Source organism: Dermacentor andersoni, chromosome 1 (genome assembly GCF_023375885.2).
Source record: "Dermacentor andersoni chromosome 1, qqDerAnde1_hic_scaffold, whole genome shotgun sequence".
In the NCBI taxonomy this organism is placed as follows: Eukaryota; Metazoa; Arthropoda; class Arachnida; order Ixodida; family Ixodidae; genus Dermacentor; species Dermacentor andersoni.
This window is the reverse complement of record NC_092814.1, coordinates 415,216,161-415,239,914: the sequence shown is the minus strand read 5'-3', so window position 1 is coordinate 415,239,914 and position 23,754 is coordinate 415,216,161. Positions and strand designations below refer to the sequence as shown.

Below are 23,754 nucleotides of genomic sequence, written 5' to 3'. Positions count from 1 at the left end.
TCTGCATTGTTTATCCGCGGTCAGGTGTCGTCCGCCACAAAGCTTGCAACAAGGCACACAGTTGTGATCCTCTTCAGGGTTCCGAGCCCCGCATCCTCGGCATTCAAAACAATCGGGCGCTGGGCAGACATCCGCCCGATGTCCAAGCTTGCCACACACATAACATACATCCAACTGCTTTCGATACAGGAAGCACCGTACCAGAGTTGGCCCATATCTGACGAAATTGGGCACTTTTGACCCGTCGAAAACAATGATGACTGATCCTGTGTTTTTGATTCGTTTGGCCGCCATAGCCAGCGGATTGCGATCGTTAACAATGTTCCGCTCAAGTGTCGCGGGGCCATCCATAATGTCTACATTGCGAATGACGCCCTTACACGTAGTGTGTGGGGCCGTCTCGTACGCACTGACTTCAAAATCCTTGTCTGCCACTCTGATTGACCTGAGTCTCACATATCGTTCAGCGTTGCTCCTTTCTGGCGTACTAGCCACCAAGATATTTTGCATAAAGTTCGGGCAAATAACATCTTCCCTAATCTGCTCAATACCGAGGCCTGCCGCCTCTACGATTGCCTTGCCCACCGCTGTAGAGCTAACTTTCTCCAAATTCAGTCCACCCCGTGGGCGAATGACTATTTTGATGTGTTCTTGTGGCATCGGTGGCATGCGCGACGCCTTCACAATGCGATTCTTGATTGCCGAGCCAGGCATCTGCCTTGATTGCCGAGCCAGCCGTCGTTCAGGCATCTCACTTGGCGAACCGCCATCACCCAATCCATGCCGCGTCGTAGTTCTAGATTTTCGGCTGGACACTGTCCGCCATCCCAGGTCTTCAGTAAAGTCCTCCGCCGGGAGCACTTCCCCTTCAACGTGCATTGCTGCCATGCCGCGCTAGGTCTACCACACGCTAGCTCTCGGCCAGCGTGGCATGAGCACAAAAGTTCCAATGAAGTCCAAAAAAGGGGTGGCCCACCTCAAAATCAGGTATCCGCTGAATCCGCTCTTCTTCACGGATCCGATGATATCAAATTTTCACCACTAGGTGACCAAGAAAGGCTCAATTCATTTACTCGGCACATCACACATCTACCCTGGAATTCAACTGGTTTCGCCAACTCTTGCTTATATTGTCTCGCCTCTAAGCTGCGACTTCGCCTGCCACCCAGGCCCCAGCTTTTCCTCTTTGTCCCCCGCTTCCTTCCCGATCTGCTGAGACGTGCTTCCACTGACGCTTGCTCCTCCTTTTTCTCAATAAATGCAGGCATTCGTCCATGCATTCCTAAGTTGCTGCAGAAAATAGCGTGTCTTTATCTCCATAACCACACTGTCTCTCACCTGGACTCTCCCATCGCAAAACAAAGTTGCTGTGTTCCAAATGGCTGAGCGTCACATATACAATTTTCTAGGAATGGCCAGTAGCACGGCGGGCAATATTCGGTGGGTGACGAGACAGTATATAGAACACTTTCTCTGCCATATCCACACTCAGTGCTCTGCTTCGTGAGCTACTATTAGCCGCTACGACGAAGTACGAAATGAAAGAAACCTAGATGGGCTGGACGCGGGCAGCTCTTTTTGGATTCGTGATGCGTCGATTTAAAATAATAATATTTCTTATCTAAGCCTAAATGACAGCTATATAGGCGAGGTGAGTCACGGTAGCTAGTTAGCTTGGACTAACGACGCTCTTCACGCAGCACTTTCGTCTTATGCGTGTTTGCGAACGGGAATGAAAGACAGGAGGGTAACACGCCTTCTTGAAATGAAACATTCGGAATAACCCTTTGTAGTGCGGTTGGACATATGCCGAGGGTCCCCGACACGAACAATCTACAAGTCTGTATCACCTTGTAAAGGGGAACTCAGATCAAACGTTGTCAAACGAATAGGCTTTTAATTATCGTAAGTATATCTTTATTGAAATTCCTTACCATGAGGTGAAAGCCGACTAATAAGCATTTACATTTTCTGTGTTATTAAAACATCCTGTTATTAAAAGGTTGCTGTGCTTTACAGCCCCCTAAATGAAAACGTAAGTTATGGAAAGTAAAATAGTGCGGTAAATGTGCAAGTGCAGACGCAAGAAAAGGCCTAGTCCGTTTCCCAGTATTCACTCAATGAAGATGGAGCACCTCTATACTCTCACGTTGTAGTAATGTCAAGAACAAAACACTTCCAAAAGAGTCAGTCACGAATGTTACTCATTATAAGATGAGCTTGCGCTGGAAAAGAAAATATCACTCAAAGATAACGATGGCTGCGCGCAAAGTGCTTCCTCTGATTCCGATCTACGGATCAAGGCGTCGGTTCGTCAGATTGGAATGCTCGTACATCGCAGCGCAATCTCGGGTCGGCAAATGTGATGGAGAATGTACGCCAGTATTCACTTCACGCGCGCAATCTGATAAGATAACGCTCTTTCGCTATTGAATCCGTTCCAACATACTGGATATTAGAAACACATGCAGGCGCATCTTGAGCTAACTGATAACTTTGGAACTGAGGTTAGACGCTAAAAAAAAGCCCCCCCCCCCCCCCCCCTAAAAGAAAGAATAGAGTTGCTTTCAATATCTACGGAAACATAGTCCTGGTGGTATAGAAAGGGCCCCCAACACTGCACAGCGGTGCCGATTGACATATAGGAAATTCAAGAGCGAACCACTTTACAATTACTGGTATTTATCAAACCAGGATATCGTGGTTCAATGTAGCCCTGTAGTCCAGGGGCCAGTTCCACCATGGGTACTGTGTCGGAGCTCATATTTCATGTCAGCATTAATTGTCACAAAATCAAAGCATTTTTTCTTTAGATCTTAACATTAGACAGCCAAAATACATGCAGCGAAACCCTCACCTTAATATTTCAGTACTTTTCGTTCTAACGTACATGTACATATCCTTGCTGATCCATATGTTACAAAGGGCTGAAAATGTACCCAATGCTTTCCTCCAGGAAGCTGTTTTTATTCCTTATGATGCCAGGAAACCGAGTCTGATGCCACCAACGCTCAGAAACCTAATCGGGAGCGCGCACAATGTTCTCGCATACCTTGTGGGATGTACCGTAGCGCTGAGGTGCTTCTTGTATAATGTATGACAATCGGTTGTAAAGACAGACGTGCAAGGTTGGGCCATGTGCTTAAGCTCATGAAGTTGATTTGTGCCAAGATAACCTGTCCAAGCATTCACACTTACTTTATAAGAAGTCGACAGCACCAGCAATATGCCGGCTGCTTTTAACTGCACCAAACAAAACTATTCGAACGATACAAACAATGTTAACTTCATTTTATCATTCAAGTGTTCAGATTGGTAACCTCTAGATGCGGAGTAAGTTGAGAAGTTGTTGGCGTAATTAACAAAGCTACGTTAATTAAATTTTCAGTAATCGTTCTTACGTGGTTAAAGAAAATGCAGTTTGGAGCCCGTCCTCGAGATTATGCAGCCAAGCGAACAAATTTCGACTAAACATGCTTCTGTAAGAGCCATGCGAACAAAAATTTTCCAAGTAAGCACTCTTGGAAGACGTAACTGACGCAGAAAAAGAACATCTGTAAAGTCACAGAAAGAACAGCACTTCACGACGGGACACAAAGGAGGAAGCACACACAAACTGCGCTAACTTTAAGCGCTGTTCTTTATGGCATAATGAAGCAACTAGCCCGTCAGTCATTCCTTCCAAACCTGTAAAGTCAACCTGACCACATCTAGCCTTTTGTGATGCTGTCATCAATAGTATGGCCCCGTGAACATGTTCCCCATGGTCACATATTCGCGTTCCATTTTTATTCATGCTGCTTTCTCGAAGGCAAGCATCTTAAAGTTTTATGGTATCTTCGACTGGTCGCCTGTATGCCCCGAAGCAGAGTCGGGTAGATCGGTCGTTTCCCGAGCTCAAAGGTAGGAGACAAGCGCGCAAGCCGAACGTGCTACTCGCTCTCGGAGGAGGAAATTGCTGATGCGAAACCACGTGACTACTGCCAACGTCCGATGTTTCGCCTAACCAAAGCTCCCGGCGCTGCCCGAAAAACCGGCGGACGTGCCGGCGGGACGAACGTTCGTCGAGACGCCAGCATGCAGTGGCCTAGGTTGCCAAGGTTACGGTGGGCCGTCGCCAACAGCAGCAACGCGGTGCTGCGATGACGTTTCAATCTCGATGACTGCTCCGACGACAGGGCTCGGAGCGCCTCAGAGCGCTCCAAGATAGAGGAGAGCAATCGAGAAGAACCAGCCGAACGCAGGGCGCGCACCCTCTTTCAACCAGTCGAAGACAACGCCGCTCGCGAGAGCGCTCCAGAGTACTCAGAAACGACCACCCGAAGATAGCATTAGTGTCAATACGGCAGTGAACGTGTGCCGCCGAAAGCTTGCTTGGTCGCGGAAGCGATGCATGACCGAATGATGGGGCAGATTTAGCGTGTCGTTGGCATCAAGACAATGCGCTGCCGCCGAGGGAAAGAAGATAACGAAAGTGAACAGCTTGGTAGCTGCGCACGGAGCCGTGCCGATGGTGGCGGTGCCATCATGACAAAATCTGAGGCGGTGATATTGACTGCAGAGGCGTTTTTTCTTTTAATCTTTTATTCCTTTTTTTTACAACGAAGTCGTTAAGAGTATGCTTTAACTCGGGCCCAACTCCGACGCGGCCTATTCACATAGATGAAAAACGCCGAAACGATTTTCTGAGATAACCCCTGGGCCGATTTTAATGAATTTTGCTGGGTTCGGGAGAGAAAGGTAAATTCTAGTGACTATTGGAAGCGGAATTTCTATTTAGGGCTTGAATTCTGGTAAAAGATTTTCAAAAATTCGAAAGTGCGAAAAATACAGAAGCACGAAGTTTACAAATAATTAACTCCGCATGAAGAACTGATATCGCGGTTCTGTAAACAGCATCCTTTAGACAATTCAAAGCGGACAAATAATATGCCGATTTATATCTTACGTGAAGTCGTTACGTTGTGAACAAGGTTTGTGGAAAAGCTGTATTTCCACATTAGTATTTTGTTTAGATTTATGCGTAATATATCAATTTTGCCCGCTTTAGATGTGCTGTTAGATGCAATGTACAGAATTGTGATATCAGTTTTCATTGCCGAAAGACAGAGTTGTAAACTTAGTTTCGTTTTCTGAAAATTTGCAATTTTTGCTAATTTTGAATAAACAAATGATGACCTAAATCAAAAATTCTAAACCAACGGTCACTAGATTTTAAGTATTTCTTTTAAGTGCAACAAACCTTGTAAAATTTGATGCAGTGGTTGTGGAGAAAAACGAATTCTCCTTTTACATATATTTAGATAGGACCACCATAGCTAAAGGTTCCTCTTAAGGGCTACTTTCCCCACTATCGCGTCCGCGTAGAGAGCAAAATCCCGAAGATAGCGTAATACTGGCCTGACCCGCAGCAGAGGTGCAGCAAGCGTTCAGCGTTCCCCATACGTGGGCTGTTCCCGAATGTAACGCCATGTCAGGCCGACCAGCGGCGGAGGTGAAGCAGGCATTAAGCACTCCCCATACGTGGGCCGATCCCGAAGACAGTGCAATGCGGTGCCGACATACGGCGGAGGTGCAGTTCGCCATTAAGGGGCCCACATACACAGCTTTGCTGGTCAGCTTTCTTTACAGAGTGGGAGGGCACTGAGATTTTTTACTTATCAAACATCAGGTCATCGACGGCGAAACCAGGGACACCAAAGCCGTCCTCGGGCTCCACCTAGAAAGCGCCTTCGACAAAGTGACGCACTCTGCTATCCTCGCACAGGTATCCCATCTAAACCTAGGCGAGATGTCGTACGAATATTTCAAAGGCTTCCTCACCAGCAGAACGGCGGAGCTCAGAGACGGCGACCTGAAGACGGACGAGAAGACATCAGGGAGCCAGGGCACTGCCCAAGGCTCCGTCATCTCACCCATGCTATTTAACCTTGTTATGATTCAAGTTGCCAAAAGACTATGCCAGCTTGAAGGACTGAAGCACACGATATGCGCGGACGACATTACGCTGTGGGTGGACGGGGGCAGTGATGCCTGCATAGAATTCACACTGCAGACGGCCGTCGACACGATCGAAGAAAGCCTGGAAGGTACGGGACTGCGTTGCTCCCCAAGTAAGTCGGAGCTCCTGCTTTACCAACCGATAAAAACGCACACAATCAAGAAGCAACGGGAACAAGAAACGATCAAGATCCGCACCAGGGATGGTAGCACAATACCGACGGTAAGCAAAATCCGAGTCCTGGGCATGACGATCGAATCGCTAGGCACGAACGGAGACATCGTCACCCGCATCACGGGAAAGACGGCCAACGCGACCAGACTGCTCAAGCGCGTTACCACCGACAAGGGAGGCATGAAGGAGGAACACCTTCACTTATACACTCCTTCGTACTCTGCCAGTGTACGTGGCAGCCTTCCACAAGTGGGTGAAAAGCGAAAAGAAGAAGCTAGACATCCTAATCCGGAGCGCTTACAAGACACCCCTCGGTCTACCTGAAACTACCAACACGAAACTTCTCCTCCATCTGGGCATACACAACACGCTCGATGAGATCGCCGAAACGCAAAGAGCCGCTCAGTTGGAAAGATTGTCATCAACAAAGGCCGGCAGAAAGATCCTGTGCAGTCTAGGCATCGCTTATCACGAACAGCCTGGACCAAAATGCCCCGTCCCCGACCACGTACGATGGAACGTGCGGGTTGACCCCTTGCCGAGGAACATGCACCCGGAATTCAACGAAGGCAGAAGACGCGCTAGAGCCAAGGCACTGAAGGGTCTGCACGCGGAAGACACCGATGCCAGATACGTGGATGCAGCCGAATATGCCAGCCGCAACTGCTTCGCGATCGCGGTGGTCAACTCCAGAGGCAACGTGCGGGCGACCGCTGTTGCACCTCAGGGCGATCCCTCCGTTAGCAACCAGTTTGTTGCAGCTGTAGGCGATCCCACTGCTAGCGACCTGTCTCTCAAAGCTCCACCGACATTACTTATTTGGTAGCGTGGCGTTGTCAGCGAGCTGCAGGCATCCGGTGGACCATGGCGACCGAGCAAGGGCGAGACGATTTGCTAGTGCGAAACTTGCACTTTTAATCAAAGGTAGTTGAAAGAAAATAAGAAGAGAATAAAGTTTGAAGTATATTTCGGAGCCCCTTAAATAGGCTCTCTACAATCGTGTGGGCGGAATCTTGCTTTCGTCGATGACACGTGACAGACACAGAGAGAAGGCCCCTCCTCCTGCAATACCAGGCACGGGAAGGAGAAGTCGATCCTCTTTTCGACGAATTTTGGGGGAGCGTCGGGTGAGTGACCTCTCCGGTAGCGTGGGGATGAGGCAGCACCCACAGGCCCCGAGCAAGTTGAGAGGGGAAGGGGATGTCGATCCTCTTTTCGACGGATCCGGGGAGAGGGTCGGGTGAATGATCTCTCTTCGACGAATCCGGGGAGTGCGTCGGGTGAGTGCGTCTCTCTTCGACGAATCCGGGGAGAGCGTCGGGTGAGTGACCTCTCCGGTAGCGTGGGGATGACGCAGCACCCACGGGCCCCGACCATGAGAGGGGAAGGGGATGACGTAGCACCCACGGGGCCCTTGGCGTCCGGCCATACCTAACACCGCCAGCACATCAAGCAAGCAAGTGGAGGAAGCAGAAGAAATAGCCATCGCCCTGGCCATCGTAGACCGAGAATGCCACATGATCCTCAGCGACTCCAGACAAGCGGTGAAGAACTACGCCAAAGGAAGAATTGCCCCAATGGCCTCACGCGTCCTGCTCCGACAGGCATACCGCGACAAGAGGACTCGAATCAAGTGGTTCCCGGCGCACGCAGGACAAGCGTCGGAGAAGCATGCCAATCGCAACGAAACGGTACACGCCAGAGCACGAGGATTAGCCGACCGCGCCCAAGGGACCGGCTTCCCGCTGTGTTTCAGCGCCAAAGACCGGATGACCACCTATAACGAACTCACCAAGGCTTTCGGCTGGCTCGCGGTCTTTTCCCGCCACACTGCCAAGGGCCGAGCAGGTCGCAGGCCGTGCTGTTCGGGCAACTACAAAGAGAACGCTTCCACGCTATTGCACAGGATGTACCCAGAATCGCCCCCCCCCATGACAAGTGCAGAGCGTGCTGCAGGGAGAAGGCCACGATCGACACATGCTATAGGATTGCTCCAAACATCCAAGCCAAGCTAACTCAGGACGTATACCGCCGCAGCTTGAGGAAGCAACGTGGAGCGAAGACGAATAAAAACAACTACAGGCCGTCCAGCAGGTCATCGAGGCGCTGGCTAGGCAGGAGCCTGGTGAGCCGGCAACGGCGAGCGGTGATCCTCGCAGAGCACCCGCCACGATGACGACGTAGGCCACGTCCGAAGCGCGCCTTCGCGCTTTACTGCAGGCTCAATAAACGTTTTCCCAATCCAATCCAATTACTTATCCACGTTTGTCCTGCATGCGTGTGCGATAGGAACAAGAAGCAGGTATGCATAGAAAATCTGAGGTGGCGGCGGCAGGTCGTAGCGCAGAAGTTAGCATGCCCAGCCCCTCCACGTACTTACATCTGCATTGACATGGGTTCGTGGTAGTGATAGCGACCACAGCTCTACTTTTTCTGCGCGCGCTAGCCATTGTGAAACTAAGGATGTAGTTAGCATGCCCAGCCACTTAATGCAAATTGCAGCAGTTACGAGTGGTGGAACCCCGCTGGAGCTCATTGTGAAGAAAGCTTCTTTTCTCTGTCCACTCTCGCGATGGTGAAGCTAAAATGAGGAGGAAGCCTGACGGACACAACGTTGTTGGCCACCATAACAGAATGGATGGACAACCTGCGGAAAGGACGAAGCACACCAAGTTTTTAGCACTTGGCCTAGAGTAAAGCGCTACAATGGCTAGTTGGCCTCATGGGGATGATATAGACCGAATTGCTTGTTACTGCTAACACTGTACTGATACTAATACTCCGTTCGCATACACCACGCTACACTGAAATTAGCAAAACAATATCACTTTATAAACTGATAGTGTCAATTATCTGGTGTCCTTCTTGTGCGTGTGAAGGGCATAAAGGTCCTCGCAATGAAATGGTAGTATCTTTGTTTTTGCTGCAGTTGCACACAAACAAAATTTGTTGAAGTGATCGGACAGCAATCTACCAGCAGAGAAGACCAACCCGCAAATTAAAAGTAATTGCTGGTTTCAGATGTTCCAATGTACTTTGCGCTCAGCTGCTATCTGTAATATTTTTTTTCTTTTTGTGCTCTTATGAAGAGGAATACTCCACGTTACTACAATATCAACAACAGTACACAAAGTGGACTGGCTTTGAAGCTGTGACCACGAACCGCACTTTTGTACATTTAGCGCATGTAGTATTGGGGAACGCGTTTGAGCAAAATTATTAGGTTTTTAGTCAAAGCACTGTGACAGGCGGGAGGAAATCGTTGTCATGCCCGGTCGAAATAATACCATCTGAAATCTTATTTACCTATACATATTTTTTTTGAAAAATCACTATAACCCTTTATACATTTCCTTCGTATGAGTTATATACTAGCTTGCCTCGTCAATCTCAATAATGCATTCTCTTTGTGGGAGAAGGCTTTCGTGAAAAATGACCCAACATAACAGTAAAACATCCAGCAAGGTTCCTACCCAGATGATTGACGAAATTGTGCACTGAGAACGTGTCGACTAGCGTGCGATTGAAAGTTGAATTATGATCGTTGTAAGCTTGTGTTGCGTCTAGCACGAGCGAGTAGTGTTAGCGATGACATTGGTGTGAAAATGGTCAGCTCGGTCTGCGATTTGTTTTTGTGGATCTCCACATTGAACGCCGCAGTCGTCACGATGAGAGCACTCCTGTGACATTATTAGCTCAGTGGGCTGGGAAGGCTCGAGTGGTAACTCACTTTGAGGGGTATTGGCTAACAATTATTAATGTACACCCGGCCACAGAAGTTTACGGACCACGGGATCTCAGAAAACGTTTAATTCCGAAGCAGCCTGTAGCAATAGCCAGTAGAACTGTATACGACAATGTTGTTAGCATACTATAGTCGCGGCCTGAAATGCAAATACCAGGTTGCGCTGCGAGGTTGCCGAAATATTCAGCTTTTTCTCACATTTCTTGGTCCGTAATATTTTGGGGCCGAGTGTACGTACTTTGCGATGACGAAAAAGATGCAGAAACACCGCTGGTGTTGTCTAACTATTCATAAACAGGCCCCCAAATTTCAATTGGCCCACCCCAAACATTAAGTAGGCTCACCCCCAAATTTCAAGTTGGCACACCCTCAAATTTAAATTGGCCCACCCCCCAAATTTAAATATTTTCTTTTCGCCCAGCCTTAAACTCAAATCCCAATCCCAAATTTCAATTGGGCCACCCCTAATTTTCAAGTTGGTGCATGCACGCACGAATTTCCATAAATCGACGTCCAAATTTCGAGTCGGCACACCCCAAAATTTAGGCTGGCCCACTCCCATATCGCCCACAAATTCAGATTGGCCGACCCCGAGGTTGCCCCTACATTTAGGTAGGACCAACCCCATATCACCCCCGAATACAAATTGGGCTGCCTCCACAACACCACCAAATTTAGGTTGGCCCACTCCAATACCACCTGCAAATCGAGGTTGGCCCACCCCCATATCCGCCCCAAACTAGCGCTGGCCCACTCTCGATCACCTCAAATTTAGGATGGCCCACCGCAAATCACACACCAAATAATGTTAGTTCACCCATATATCACCCCCCCCCCAATTCAGCTTGGCGCAGCCGCACATCACCCCCATGGTCAGGATAGCCCGTCCCAATGTCACCCCAAATTTAGGTTGGCCCACCCCCATATCATCCCCAAATCCAGGTTGGCCCACTCCCATATCAGCCCCAAACTTAGCCTGGCCCACCCCTCTACCACCTCAAATTTAGGATGGCCCACCGCAAATCATTCCCACATTTAGGTTAGCCCATCCCCATTACACCCCCGATTCAGCTTCGCCCAGCCCCATGTAACCCCCATGGTTAGGGTGTCCCACTACCCATATCCCACCAAATTTAGGTTCTCCCACCCCCGTATCATCCCCAAATCCAGGCTGGCCCACCCCCCATATTCCCCCAAACTTAGGCTTACCCACCCATATATCACCTCAAATTTAGGTTGGGCCACCCCCATATCAGGCTCGAATTCAGCTTGGCTCATTACCATTTCACCCCAAATTTAGGTTGGGCCACTCCCATATCACTGCCAAATTCAGCTTGGCCCATCCCTGTATCACGCCCAAATTTATGCTGATGGCACTTCCAATTTCAAGTTGGCCACCCTAACCCTTATTATGAAGACCTATGTATTCATATGGGAAATGCGTCAAGTTTTTTGGCGTTACAGACACGATTTTGCACGATTTTGCTACCAAATTGCTGAGGTACTCGCCAACGAATGCTGCGTAATAAAAGCGACTGCACTGAACGAGCGACGCCATGTGTTGATCCTAAATACTGACGGCTAGCCAAGCTAGCTTCTGTGTAGAGCGACCGGGGCAGCCACAGCACGGGACATTTATTCAAATGGATATCTTACGGGCACACCTACAGATTCATACCACTTGGCTGTAGGGAACACATTAACAGTAGCTATTAATCCACACGCTGCACGTCTTCTCCTAGCTGATGCATTTCTTATTTGGATGAATCTTTAGAAATGGTTAACGTTCGGGCAGCGACTCAGCTTAGGAGACCCTTTGTTCCGCACGAATCTTGCATAGGAATGGCACTGGCCACCGGGTGGCATTGTGGAGCAGGTGGGCCTGATTCGCTCGGAGTACGTGCCATTAAGGACAGGCGAAAGTCGTGAAAACGGACCCTCCAAAAGAACGTAATAAGAATAGCCGTTTTGTTCTCCCAGGTTCCACGCTACAAAGCCCTAAAGTATTTTTTTTTTTTTGCATAACACAAAGCTATGCGCAAGCTTCTAGTTATGATGTCCAATGAATAAAATATTCATAAATGCGATGACCTAACAAATGAACACGACACTGCTATGTTTTAGGAAGAAAAAATAGAAAACATAATATTTCAAGAGAACCACTGCAGAACCAGAACCGAAAGCAGATCATGAGTTTTGTGTTTCTGCCATCTGGTGGGAGACTGTAAAACTATGTCCTATGCGGCTTCTAAAAAATACAAAAAAACTGCGCCGCTGCAAAACCAGAACCGAAAGCAAATATTGGATTTTGTGTTTCTGCCATCTAGTGACAGACTATAAAACTACACCCTATACGGCTTAAAAAAAAAGTGCGAAGCGGGAATCGAACCGCGACAACCGCGACGGCAGACTAAAGCCGAGACCACACGTACGCTTGCTAGCTCGCGTCCGCGCGCCTTGCGCCTGCCGCGCCTCGCGAATAATGGCGGTTTGCATCCACAAGTACGCGCGCAAGCGCGCGCTCCTGCGCACTCACACATAATCGGTTGAGAAGACATCGTTTCGTACAGAAATATTGACGGTGCTGCAAAATGCTTAAATAGTGATAAACGTCATTTTTATTATTTTACAGTTAATAAACCAACGTAAAAGAAACGAAAATGCGCTGTCTTACACGACATAATGAGCTTCGCATGAAGTGGCAGCAGCACTGGCACGCTATCAACAGCGCCGCGTTCCCGCCTTTCCGCGTCGTCTGCGTTTTTTATGGCGCGAACGGGCGCGCACTGCTTGCGCAGATTTCGTGCGTTTCGTGTGTGCGGTCAGACGTCATCGCTGTCTCCCTGGCTGCATCCCGCCGACATTATGCCCGCAGTGTCTACTCGTACGAGGCTTTTACTGTTGCTGGAACAGATACTCTTGCTCATGATAATGAAGAGGAGACGAGACCAACGACGGTGCAGGCAGCGGCGACGCTGGTGGGTGCGACCTGTGTTTTTGGCCCGAAAGCAAGAAGGACTTTACCACACAGCTGTAGGTACTCTGCTCATTTTACGCAGAAGTGTTTTGTCGTGTCGCTATGCAGTATCTGACCTTGGTTGAATTTGTCATTGCTAAGAAACACGTGCAGCGCTGAAAAGACGATATGCACGCGCTCTTTTTGTGTCATTTCGCCCCCATTGTCGTTAATCTGTAAGGCTTTCTGCTCGCCTTTATATCGCTTAGCAAGTTCATTGTTGTTTTAGTGATGCAAATGACCTCTGGTCACCCTCTTGGCGATCAGGTACATACGATGCATTAACACATGAGGCGACCATTCGCAGCCACGTCTATTATGTCTGGATGATTGTTGACATTCTTCATGGCAATTGCAGGTGTGCCGCATGCGACAAGGAGATCACGGATTTTTCTGCAAGTACTACAGAATGACGCCGCAGCTTTTCGATAAGCTGTTAAACTTTGTGTCTGCGGACCTGACCCGACAGCAGTTCATCAGGGAGCCCTTGGAGCCTGCAGAGCGACTGGCGATGACATTGAGGTTCGTAGAAGTACATTCCACATTGTGAGTGAAATTATTTACCAGTGGAGTACCATGTATGTGCTGCTACAGTCGTAATGCTATTACATTTTTTAGCATTATACTTTGCTGTATATTTTAAAGAAACTGCATAGGCTGCTGCCATGAAGTGTTTCTGTTACGGAGGTTAATCATAGCATGGTAGTTATCAGGCTAAGGCCCAGTCTCTCAGGCTAGGAAATGCTGGCCCACAGTTTGTGTATGGAACAGCAATTTCCTGCTATTTTACATCTCTTATGTACTATGTGGTTGCTTGCAGAAATGGGATGATTTTTATTTGTATTGGTTCATGAGGGTTAAAATGTAAATATGCAGATGTCCAGTGCATTGGGGGCACGTGCCCATAATTAAATCATGGTTCTGGCACGTAAAACCTCTCAATTAGATTGGTCCGTGAGGGCAATTTTCGTTTTGTTTGTCATGTTACAGTTACCTGGCATCAGGGCAGGAGATGTGCCAAGTAGCGCTGTTATATCGTGTAGGTCTTGAAACTGCCAGGCAATGCATACACGGCACATGTCGAGCAATATGGGCATGCCTCAAGGATCATTTCATGCAAGTAAGTATGCCATTACACTTCACTTATAACTGCTGCACTGTGATGATTGCTGGTAGTGCGGGCAAAATGTTTGCCAATTGATCAAAAAATTATCAGCCTTCAAGCAGTACCAAAACACTAGGTAATCAACTTTGCCTTGGTACATTAGAGGCAAAGCATTTCTTCTACTGCATAAATGTTTGTTACACCGAGCTTGGTCCTGTGGACACAGCAATTACGTTTATCACTTGAAATGACACTGCACACTTTCTAGCAATATGAGCATTGTGTGCCACTGATTTTTCCAGTAGTAGTAATGGCAAGTGCCGTACTATTCTAGACACCAACCCAAGAGGAGTGGGAGAAGATTGCTGAAGGATTTTCAGCTCGATGGCAAGTCCCTAATTGCTTGGGGGCTGTCGATGGAAAACATGTAGCAATCACATGCCCACCAAATTCTGGGAGTAATTACTTCAACTACAAGGTAAACTGCTATGCTTTCATTTTATTTGCTTTATGTACTAAGGATGCTGTTTCTTTTGGTAATTGCAATTCTGCCAGGAAGGTGGTTTGTAGATGTTACAATTTACATGCAGTACAAGTCAGGTGCCATGTACAGTGCATTGTAGTGCTGTACAAAAAAAAAAACTCAAATGCAAATGGGCATATGGTTATAAAATGAGGTATCGTGGTTCCTTAACCTTCAAGCATATGAGGGGTACGAGTATGAAAGGAGACTATTGAGTTTAACGATTGACAACTCACTAACATCCAGAGCATCCTTTGATGCTTTTGCAGTTGCCTGCATTCTGCAGCCATTTCAGTAAACTTTCTTATACGATAGTACACAGGTGACAATAATACCAAGCCTTGCTTGCTAAAAAGGCCACTCAAATTGCCTGACAGTGGCCGTAAATTTGCTGTTTGCATGTGAATGTCGACACTTGCTCTGATGCTTTATTTCAGGGAACATATTCAATTGTCCTCATGGCTGTCGTTGACAGCAGTTGCAAGTATGTGCTTGTTGATGTGGGGGCTGAAGGTCGCGTGAGCGACGGAGGCGTATTTAAACACTCCGAATTTGGCAAGGCCCTTGTCAATGGAGACCTCAATATACCCTCATTTGGCGTGCTCCCAGGGACTACAACAGCTGTACCCCACGTCTTCGTTGGGGATGAAGCTTTTCAGTTAAGAAAAGACTTCATGCGCCCATTTCCTTCAAAGCACCTTGAGGATGAAAGAAGAGTCTTCAACTACAGGTTGAGCCGAGCAAGGTATGGTGCACTAAGATAGTGAAATTCAAAAATGAGACACTGACAGTCATTCTCTCTTTTAATAATCAACCTTTTATTGCAAAATCAATGAAAGTAGAGGTCTTGAAGAATACTTGAACAATCTGAACTGCTTCAGAGCTTCTCTCTGGTGTCCCTTTAAAGGGCACAAGTACTGCGCAAAGAATGAATATACCGCAAGAAAAATAGATGTATAGTACTTCTGACACTGGGTTTCTTGCAGTCTGTTTGTATCATTACTGTAAACATGTCTTCTCAAAAAGGCAGACTAAGGGAGCAGGTTCTTCTAACCATTTTTTAAAAATAAATGTTTCTGAAGTTTGAATTTCAATGTTTGCTATATTCCGACAGACGGTGTGCTGAAAACGCGTTCGGGATCACAGCAGCAAGGTGGCGGATCCTACTGCGGACCATCAACTTGCTCCCCACAAACGTGGACTTTGTTGTCAAGGCTGCCTGTGTCTTGCATAACTTCCTAACTGTACTCAATCCACAGTCCGACAATTACAGAGATCAAGAGGACAAGTTTGGAAACTTTGTAGCAGGACGCTAGCGTGAAAGCATCCAAGCTGCGTTGGGAGACGACAGAATGCAGCAGTTTTCCCCCCTTCAGTCGACACGATCAAGGAATTATGACAGTGAAGCTGCACATGCCAGGAACCTCTTCGCAGCCTATTTTTGCAGCAAAGTCGGTGAAGTTCCATGGCAGTGGCACCAAGCAGGTGTTTCCAAAGAAGGTGCTTTAAAGCGTCTACGTGAGCAGCAGTTCTACCAGCTGCAATGATGGTGAGCATTTCCTCGAAAGAGCAAAAGCCACATAATGTGACTTCATACAGTCATTCATAATTGCTGTTCACTGTGGCTTACCAATCATGCTGTTTACGTGTCAATTTTGCGGCACCTGTGCAAGAAAAAAATTTTTGTTATTACTTTGTTCATCCATGTTGTGAAGTGTGTAGTCCACTTACTTGATGGTAACTGGATGTTTGATGTGGAGTAGAAATAGACTTGAACTGTGGTATTCATGACTATCGAAACCGTAAACATTTTATTTCCAACCACAAAAAAAAATACATTTATTTAAGCATACCCAGCTACTGCTGGCTCGACAGGTAGGGCCGTACTGGCCAGCCAAGCTGCCGCGAATACAACTGGCACTCCCCATTCGCTCCATCGCAGTTTGCCTGAAGTGGCAGGCCACAACTATGCTGTTGCAAAGAGTATTGCATGTGCAAGCATTGATGAGGTAGAACATATCACATTATGTAAGGAGGGCTTCAAATCGGAAAAAAAAAGCACCTATAAATAAGTGCAAATTGAACACAAAACAACGGCATAAAAATATCATTGGTAAGCAACGTGCATGTTAAAGAATGGAGAATGCAGCGTAAAGCAGTGAAATACAGGACATAAAAAGCAAACAAATGAGAGGTGAGGCATCAAAGTACAGTAATACACAAAGGACTATGGTAAAAACAGCCATACGAGTATCTGCAGGTACGCATTTTTCTTGGTTTCCACAACTTGGCTGTCAAGAAGAGTATTGCACAGGTGAAAGGCACGTGCATGCATTGAAAAGCTAAAATGTATCACATCATGTACGGATGACTAGGAATGGGAAAATAAAAATTGAACACTGACCAGTGCGCATTGAACACATGAAAACTTATCCAGAACATTAAAAAGCCGAAATAAATGTACCTGCCGCGGTAGCTCAGTGGCTATGGTGTTGGGCTGCTGAGCACGAGGCTGCGGGATCGAATCCCGGCTACGGCGTGCACATTTCTATGGGGGCAAAATGCGGAAACACCTGTGAACGTACCTTTAGGTGCACGTTAAAGAACCCCAGGTGGTCAAAATTTCTGGAGCCCTCCACTACGGCGTGCCTCATAATCGGAAAGTGGTTTTGGCACGTAAAACCCCATAATTTAATTTTTTGAAACAAAAGTATCAGTGACAAGCAGCTAGCGTGTTAAAAATGCATAATGCAGCATCCCAATAAAGCAGTAGCAAACAGGACGTAAAAGCAAGCATATAAGAGATTAGGCATCAAAGTACAGTAATACACAATTCAATATGATAACTATGGTTGTACGAGTATCTGGAGGTACACACTTTTCTGGGTTTCCACAACTGGGCTATCAAAAAGAGTATTGCACAGGTGAAAGGCACATGCAATAATTGACCAGTTAAAATGTGTGACATTATGTAAGGACGACTAGAAACAAGAAAATAAAAGTAAGCAATAAACATCAAAAGCACATAAATAAGTGCAAAGTGAACACATGAAAACTAAAAAAAATTTATGAAGTATTAGTGACAAGCATCCAATGTGTTAAAGTATGCAGCATCACAATAAAAGACGGAACATAAAGAGTGAATATATGAGAAGTGAGAGATCAACATACTGTAATATAGAATTGAACGCATTGAAAAAGAAAATAAAGAATAATAGTATGAGTACCTGGTGGAATGCAGTATAAGCAACTGCTGACATTTTCTTGGTTTCCATAACTTGGCTATTGAGAAGATTATTGCACGGGTCAACAACACATTAAATTTAAAAGTAAAAGTATGTATACAAAAGTAAGAAAACAAACATACTCGGAAAACATGCTGCCTTGATGTGCTGGTTTGTAGTATCACTGTGCCTTCATGGTGCAGACAGCACATGGACGAGCAAAATGAACAGATAGCATAAACATTGCTCCTTTGTTTCTTTTCTTTGCCAACGTGCGATCGGCACTCTGAAGCTGCAGTTAGAAGGTGCCGAGTATGACAAAAAGAAAAAAAAATTAATCAGTTAATTCCTTAATGACATTCAAAATCTTTATATACATGTCCGTTTGTCTTTCCGTTCTCACTCGTTTCATGAGTGGAACAAGTGACATTGCAAACAGCTCGATGTGATCTGTCGGCTTTGTTGTTTCGAGAGCACCGGTGACACGCTGAAGCTGCTGCGCCAACAAATCGTCTGCATTTACCTTTCTTTTCCTGCTCGTAGGCGTGCCGGACGATGTCACTGAAGACGCCTGTGCACGAGGTGCAGGCTTTGCCGCTGGCGGCACCGACACCTCTGTCACCACCACATCCTCCTCCTCCTTCTCCTGCCCCTCCAACTCGTACACGTGCGCGTACTCCTCATTGCCAAAGTGGCACATGTCGTCAAAGAGCTCTGCGGCAGTGGGCCCTTCCTCCAGGTTGCTATTGCTTGCTCCGACAGGTTCCTCCTGCTGGCTCAGCAGTTGGAAGTTCCCTGATGTGCTGATACATTTGAAGAAAGAAATGTTCATTGTAGATACTTTTGGCTGTACATATTTCAAATAATGCAAAAAGCAATGTGAAAATAAAGTTCATTAATTAAATTGTACAAGTGCTCCTTATCTGAAGGGGTCACCCAAAGATATCAATAACACATGGATACACATAACACTTTAGCGTCATCATTTACTTTTATTCTAGTTTACATTGCCATTCCATGTAGTAGCACATTCTACATTTCAGTGAACACAAGACTCTTCCTTACCGAAAAAAGTTAATGCTTTAGAACTAATGTTTGTTATCCCATAAATAAGCCATATTACACTGCTGGCAAATGCAATGTTAAAGTGACCTGAGTCTTTGAATTTTTAGAAATGTGCTGTGTGCAGTAACATTTCTATCTGAAAATGGTACACTGAATTATTTTATGCATGCTAAACAAATATTACAGTGCCATTTGATGAAATTATATGCTTTACAAACTAGCTATAGCCACAGGTCCCATCTATTGAGGTTAATTGATCCATTAACAGCCGATGTTACAAAATACATGGAATTCATCACACTTTAAAAGATTGGCTGGTCGTAGAAAAACATTTGGCTAGGGAGTCAAATGAGATTCTCCACACTAGGTGTGGAATTCGGGAGATTTCCAAGAGTCTGCGCGACTGCTTACAATGTTGCAGCTTTAGTACAAGTGGACTGAATGTGGGCACTCGCTAGAGCTACTGGGCTGAGTGAGAAGCACCATATGGAAGAATTCATGTTAGAAGGCCGTGGATGGTGCTTTGAATTTCTTGGCAATCAGTGAAATGCGCGGTTCGCCATGCTTATAAACTACACGCGAGCTAGAAATTCGTCCGACTTTTGCGGACCGAACAACGCTGCGTTGATCATCATCCACGTAGTTTTTATGAAATTGTGAATCTCGCAACAACGGCAGTCCAATAGGACAGTTTAACATAGTGAGGCGATGCACGAGTTCTCCTCCTCTAAGCGACAAAATAACACGCCATTAAACTTACGCTCTTGTTTCCATTGTGTCGCGGAGAAACATCAGGAGCTCGAAGAAGGGCCACGAACATTCGCTCTCTTCCTCGGCTCCCGCTCCGCTCTTCTGGGACGTCGCGTCATTGTAACAGCGACGGAATTTGTCGCGAAGCGACTTCCACCGCTTTTGTACGGCGGTGACACCGTCTGTGCAAAAGACTAGTTCCATTTTACGAAAATTTCTCAAGCAACAGCGCAGCATTCAAGCAAGCTTACCTTGCACACCGGGCAGAACTATCGCTGCCACTTCCCTCCACAGGGCAGCTTTCTTCTGTCGATTTTTGTGGTCCCTGTGGCGAGAGAGCCACAAAAACGTCCGGGCCTCTACAGCGGAGATTAGGCGCTCGTTATCGATGTATATATCTTCCGCTGCTGCCATTCTTGTGTAGTACGCGCACAGAATGAAGAACCAACTTGTACGCGAATCGATTGCGGTGCTATCAAAACTGGCGCCAAAAGTTACAACCCACAGGATGTTTAGGAAGCAGCACCTTGTGATTGGTCCCTGCGGGAAAATGTACTTCCGGTCTAGCAAACAAAATCTACCAGAAGAAAGCCTTTCTGTACCACGCTGAAGCCTCAATATTTGTAAACGTAATTGTTTTGTTTTGAGAGCTGTTATATCATTGCAAAATCGAAAAAGAAGCACTTTCTTGCATGACATAAATCGGCCTCACTGAGAGTAGCATGTACCAAGCCATAGCCGCGTAGCCATGCCTGGCCAGGCGCGTCGACGCGAGGCAGGCCGAGCGCGTGAAAACAGAGCGGAGCTGTTCCCCGAGATCACGCCGCGTTTCGACGCGTACGCGCCATGCCGCACTGTCTGCGCATGCGTGGGCGCGTGAACGCGAGCTAGCGCGCGTCCGCAAGCGTACGTGTGGTCTCGGCTTTAAGGTGCGCGCGATTCTACCACTCCGCCACGGCTTCCGAGGCTTCGCCCCGTGGTACGCTCATGTTTTTATAGATACCACGTGAATTTTCACGACAGTGTTACAAAAAATGCTTTTGGGAACAGTGTTGCGCCATGTGTGGAGAGTCGAGATAGGCATCAATCGAAAGCTGAGTCTCCGGACTACATACGCTGCACTGCGTATTACGATAGACGTCGTAGGTTAATTACAGGCACCGTTCGTGCCTCGAAAATCGAGTACAAATTTTCGTCGTTTCCATAGGCTTCCATTGCTAAACCTTTAACCGCTGTGGGAACAAAATTCTTACGTGCCATAGCGTGATCACTGCATTTGGATCGTGTGGATTGTCTTCCAGAACACGTCTGTCGCCTGCGTTTCTCGATAATCGACCTGCAGCTTTTGTTATTCGCGGAAAAACCCGCTCGTTCCATTGAAAACGCGCTAGCTTCGTGCCGGGGCCGCTTGGGGCGCTAGTTGGTACGTGTCCAGGAAAGCTAGATATGACCTTCTGCTTGGACTCGTCGTCGAAATAGGTACCGCTCATGTATTTCATTCACCTGCGCTGCGCAGTACTCATCGAATTTCTTGATGACGGTCGCATAGTCAATTCTTTCGGCGTCTTCAGTGAAAGTGAAGTTGTAGATTTCCAACACATCTTCACCTCCCAAACTGAGCAGTAGGGCAGTCTTCGTGCTATCATCCCGAGGCTTGTCTCTTGGCACCGAGGCTGCTAGGAAAAGCTCGAACTTTTGCTTAAAAAGCTTCCATTGTTTGGCAATGCCGCCACTCAGGCGTAACGGTTCAGGAGGATTTAAGAATACCATCACGGGTGGCGACGCACTTCTGACACCATGTTTCGTGTTGTTCACGTAAAGAATACGATCGAGCCAAGTGTCAGTCAACACAGAACCCCGTTGCTTTATTTGCTCGACTATATATACGTTGTGGGTAGGAGAGGGAACACGTTTAAGATAGCTTTCGAGGGCGTGTTCGTTGGTTCGATCGTTAGTGGGCATGCGCAGTAATGCCGAGATGAACATGATGTGCATGTCTTTATAAAACACGATACACTCCCGATTAGGTTTCTGAGCGTTGGTGGCATCAGGCTCGGTTTCCTGGCATCATACGGAATAAGAACAGCTTCCTGGAGGAAATCATTGGGCACATTTTCAGTACTTCGTAACATATGGATCAGCACGGATATGTACGTTAGAACGAAAGGTACTGAAATATTAAGGTGAGGGTTTCGCTGGATGTATTTTAGCTGTCTAATAATAAGATCTATAGAAAAAAATACTGTGATTTTGTGACAATTAATGCTTACATGAAATATGAGCTCCGACACAGTACCCGTTGTGGAACTGGCCCCTGGACTACAGGGCTACATTGAACCACGATATGCTGGTTTGATAAATGCCAGTAATTGGAAAGTGGTTCGCTCTAGAATTTCCTGTATGTCGCCGCCGCTGTGCAGTGTTGGGGGCCCTTTTTAAACCACAAGCACTGTGTTCCAGCTAATATTGAAAGTAAATGTGGTATTTTTTTTGGGGGGGGGGGGGTCTTTTTTAGCGTCTAACTACAGTTCCAAAGTTATCAGTTAGCTCCAGATGCGCCTGCATGTGTTTCTAATATCCAGTATGTTGTCACGGATTCAATAGCGAAAGAGCGTTATCTTATCAGATTGCGCGCGTGAAGAGAATACTGACGTACATTCTCCATCACATTTGACGACCCGAGATTGCGCTGCAATGTACGAGCATTCCAATCTGACGAACCGACGCCTTAATCGCTAGATCGGAATCAGAGGAAGCACTTTGCGCGCAGCCATCGTTATGTTTGAGTGTTATTTTCTTTTCCAGTGCAAGCTCATCTTACAATGAGTAACATTCGTGACTGACTCTTTTGGGAGTGTTTTGTTCTTGACATTACTACAACGTGAGAGTATAGAAGTGCTCCATCTTCATTGAGTGAATACTGGGAAACGGACTAGGCCTTTTCTTGCGCCTGCGTTTACACATTTACCGCACCAATTTATTTTTCATAACTTACTTTTTAATTTAGGGGGCTGTAAAGCACAGCAACCTTTTATTAACAGGATATTTTAATAACACAGAAAACTTAAATGCTTATTAGTAGGCTTTCACCTCATGGTAAGGAATTTCAATGAAGATATACTTGTGATAAATGAAAGCCTATCCGTTTGACAACGTTTCATCTGACCCGCCGTGGTTGCTCAGTGGCTATGGTGTTAGGCTGCTGAGCACGAGGTCGCGGGATCGAATGCCGGCCACGGCGGCCGCATTTTGATGGGGGCGAAATGCGAAAACACCCGCGTACTTAGGTTTAGGTGCACGTTAAAGAACCCCAGGTGGTCGAAATTTCCGGAGTCCTCCACTACGGCGTGCCTCATAATCAGAAAGTGGTTTTGGCACGTAAAACCCCACAATTTTTTAACGTTTCATCTGAGTTCCCCTTTGCAAGGTGATACAGACTTGCAGGTGGTTCGTATCGGGGACCCTCGACATATGTCCAACCGCCAAACAAAGGGTTATTCCGAATGTTTCATTTCAGGAAGGCGTGTTACCCTCCTGTCTTTCATTCCCGTTCGCAAACACGCATAAGACGAAAGTGCTGCATGAAGAGCGTCGTTAGTCCAAGCCAACGAGCTACCGTAACTCACCTCGCCTATATCGCTGTCATTTAGGCTTAGATAAGAAATACATATATTTTAAATCGACACATCACGAATCCAAAAAGAGCTGCCCGCGACCAGCCCAGCTAGGTTTTTTTCTTTTCATACTTCGTCGTAGCGGCTAATAGTAGCTCACGAAGCAGAGCACTGAGTGTGGATACGGCAGAGAAGGTGTTCTATACACTGTCTCGTCACCCACCGAAAATTGCCCGCCGTACTCAGCGTAGTCATACTTGCGCGACACGCCATGGTGGCGTGCCACCAGGACATCATGAAGTTGCAGCGATGAGAGTTTTCATTGCGTACTTGAGAATAAAAACGAGCACATCAGAGACGTCCGAGGGACATTTCTAGGGTACAAGAGCACATCGCTCCCCCCTCCCCCCAAATAAAAAAAATCACGAATATAAGCTTACGAATAGGGACGTCATAAGATCGAGCACTACGGTTCTTGTTCATCTTGTTTAGGATCACGTCAGCATTTCATTCAGCGTTTATTTCTGAGAAAATGAG

The 23,754-nt window shown here is 46.7% G+C and overlaps 1 protein-coding gene and 1 pseudogene across 1 annotated transcript; one reads left to right on the top strand and one right to left on the bottom strand.

The window, feature by feature from the left end:
• The first annotated feature begins 12,448 nt into the window (after nt 1–12,448).
• LOC126535563 (uncharacterized) lies at nt 12,449–16,111 on the top strand (annotated as a pseudogene).
• A 237-nt stretch (nt 16,112–16,348) lies between these two features.
• Nucleotides 16,349–20,533, bottom strand: LOC140215184 (uncharacterized). The gene is made up of 3 exons (XM_072285892.1): nt 19,855–20,533; nt 19,614–19,785; nt 16,349–18,591 (listed from the first exon to the last, which is right to left on the bottom strand). Exons 1-3 carry the CDS (start codon nt 20,300–20,302, stop codon nt 18,123–18,125), a joined length of 1,089 nt encoding a protein of 362 aa, XP_072141993.1. The 5' UTR covers nt 20,303–20,533; the 3' UTR covers nt 16,349–18,122.
• Nucleotides 20,534–23,754: the final 3,221 nt, after the last annotated feature.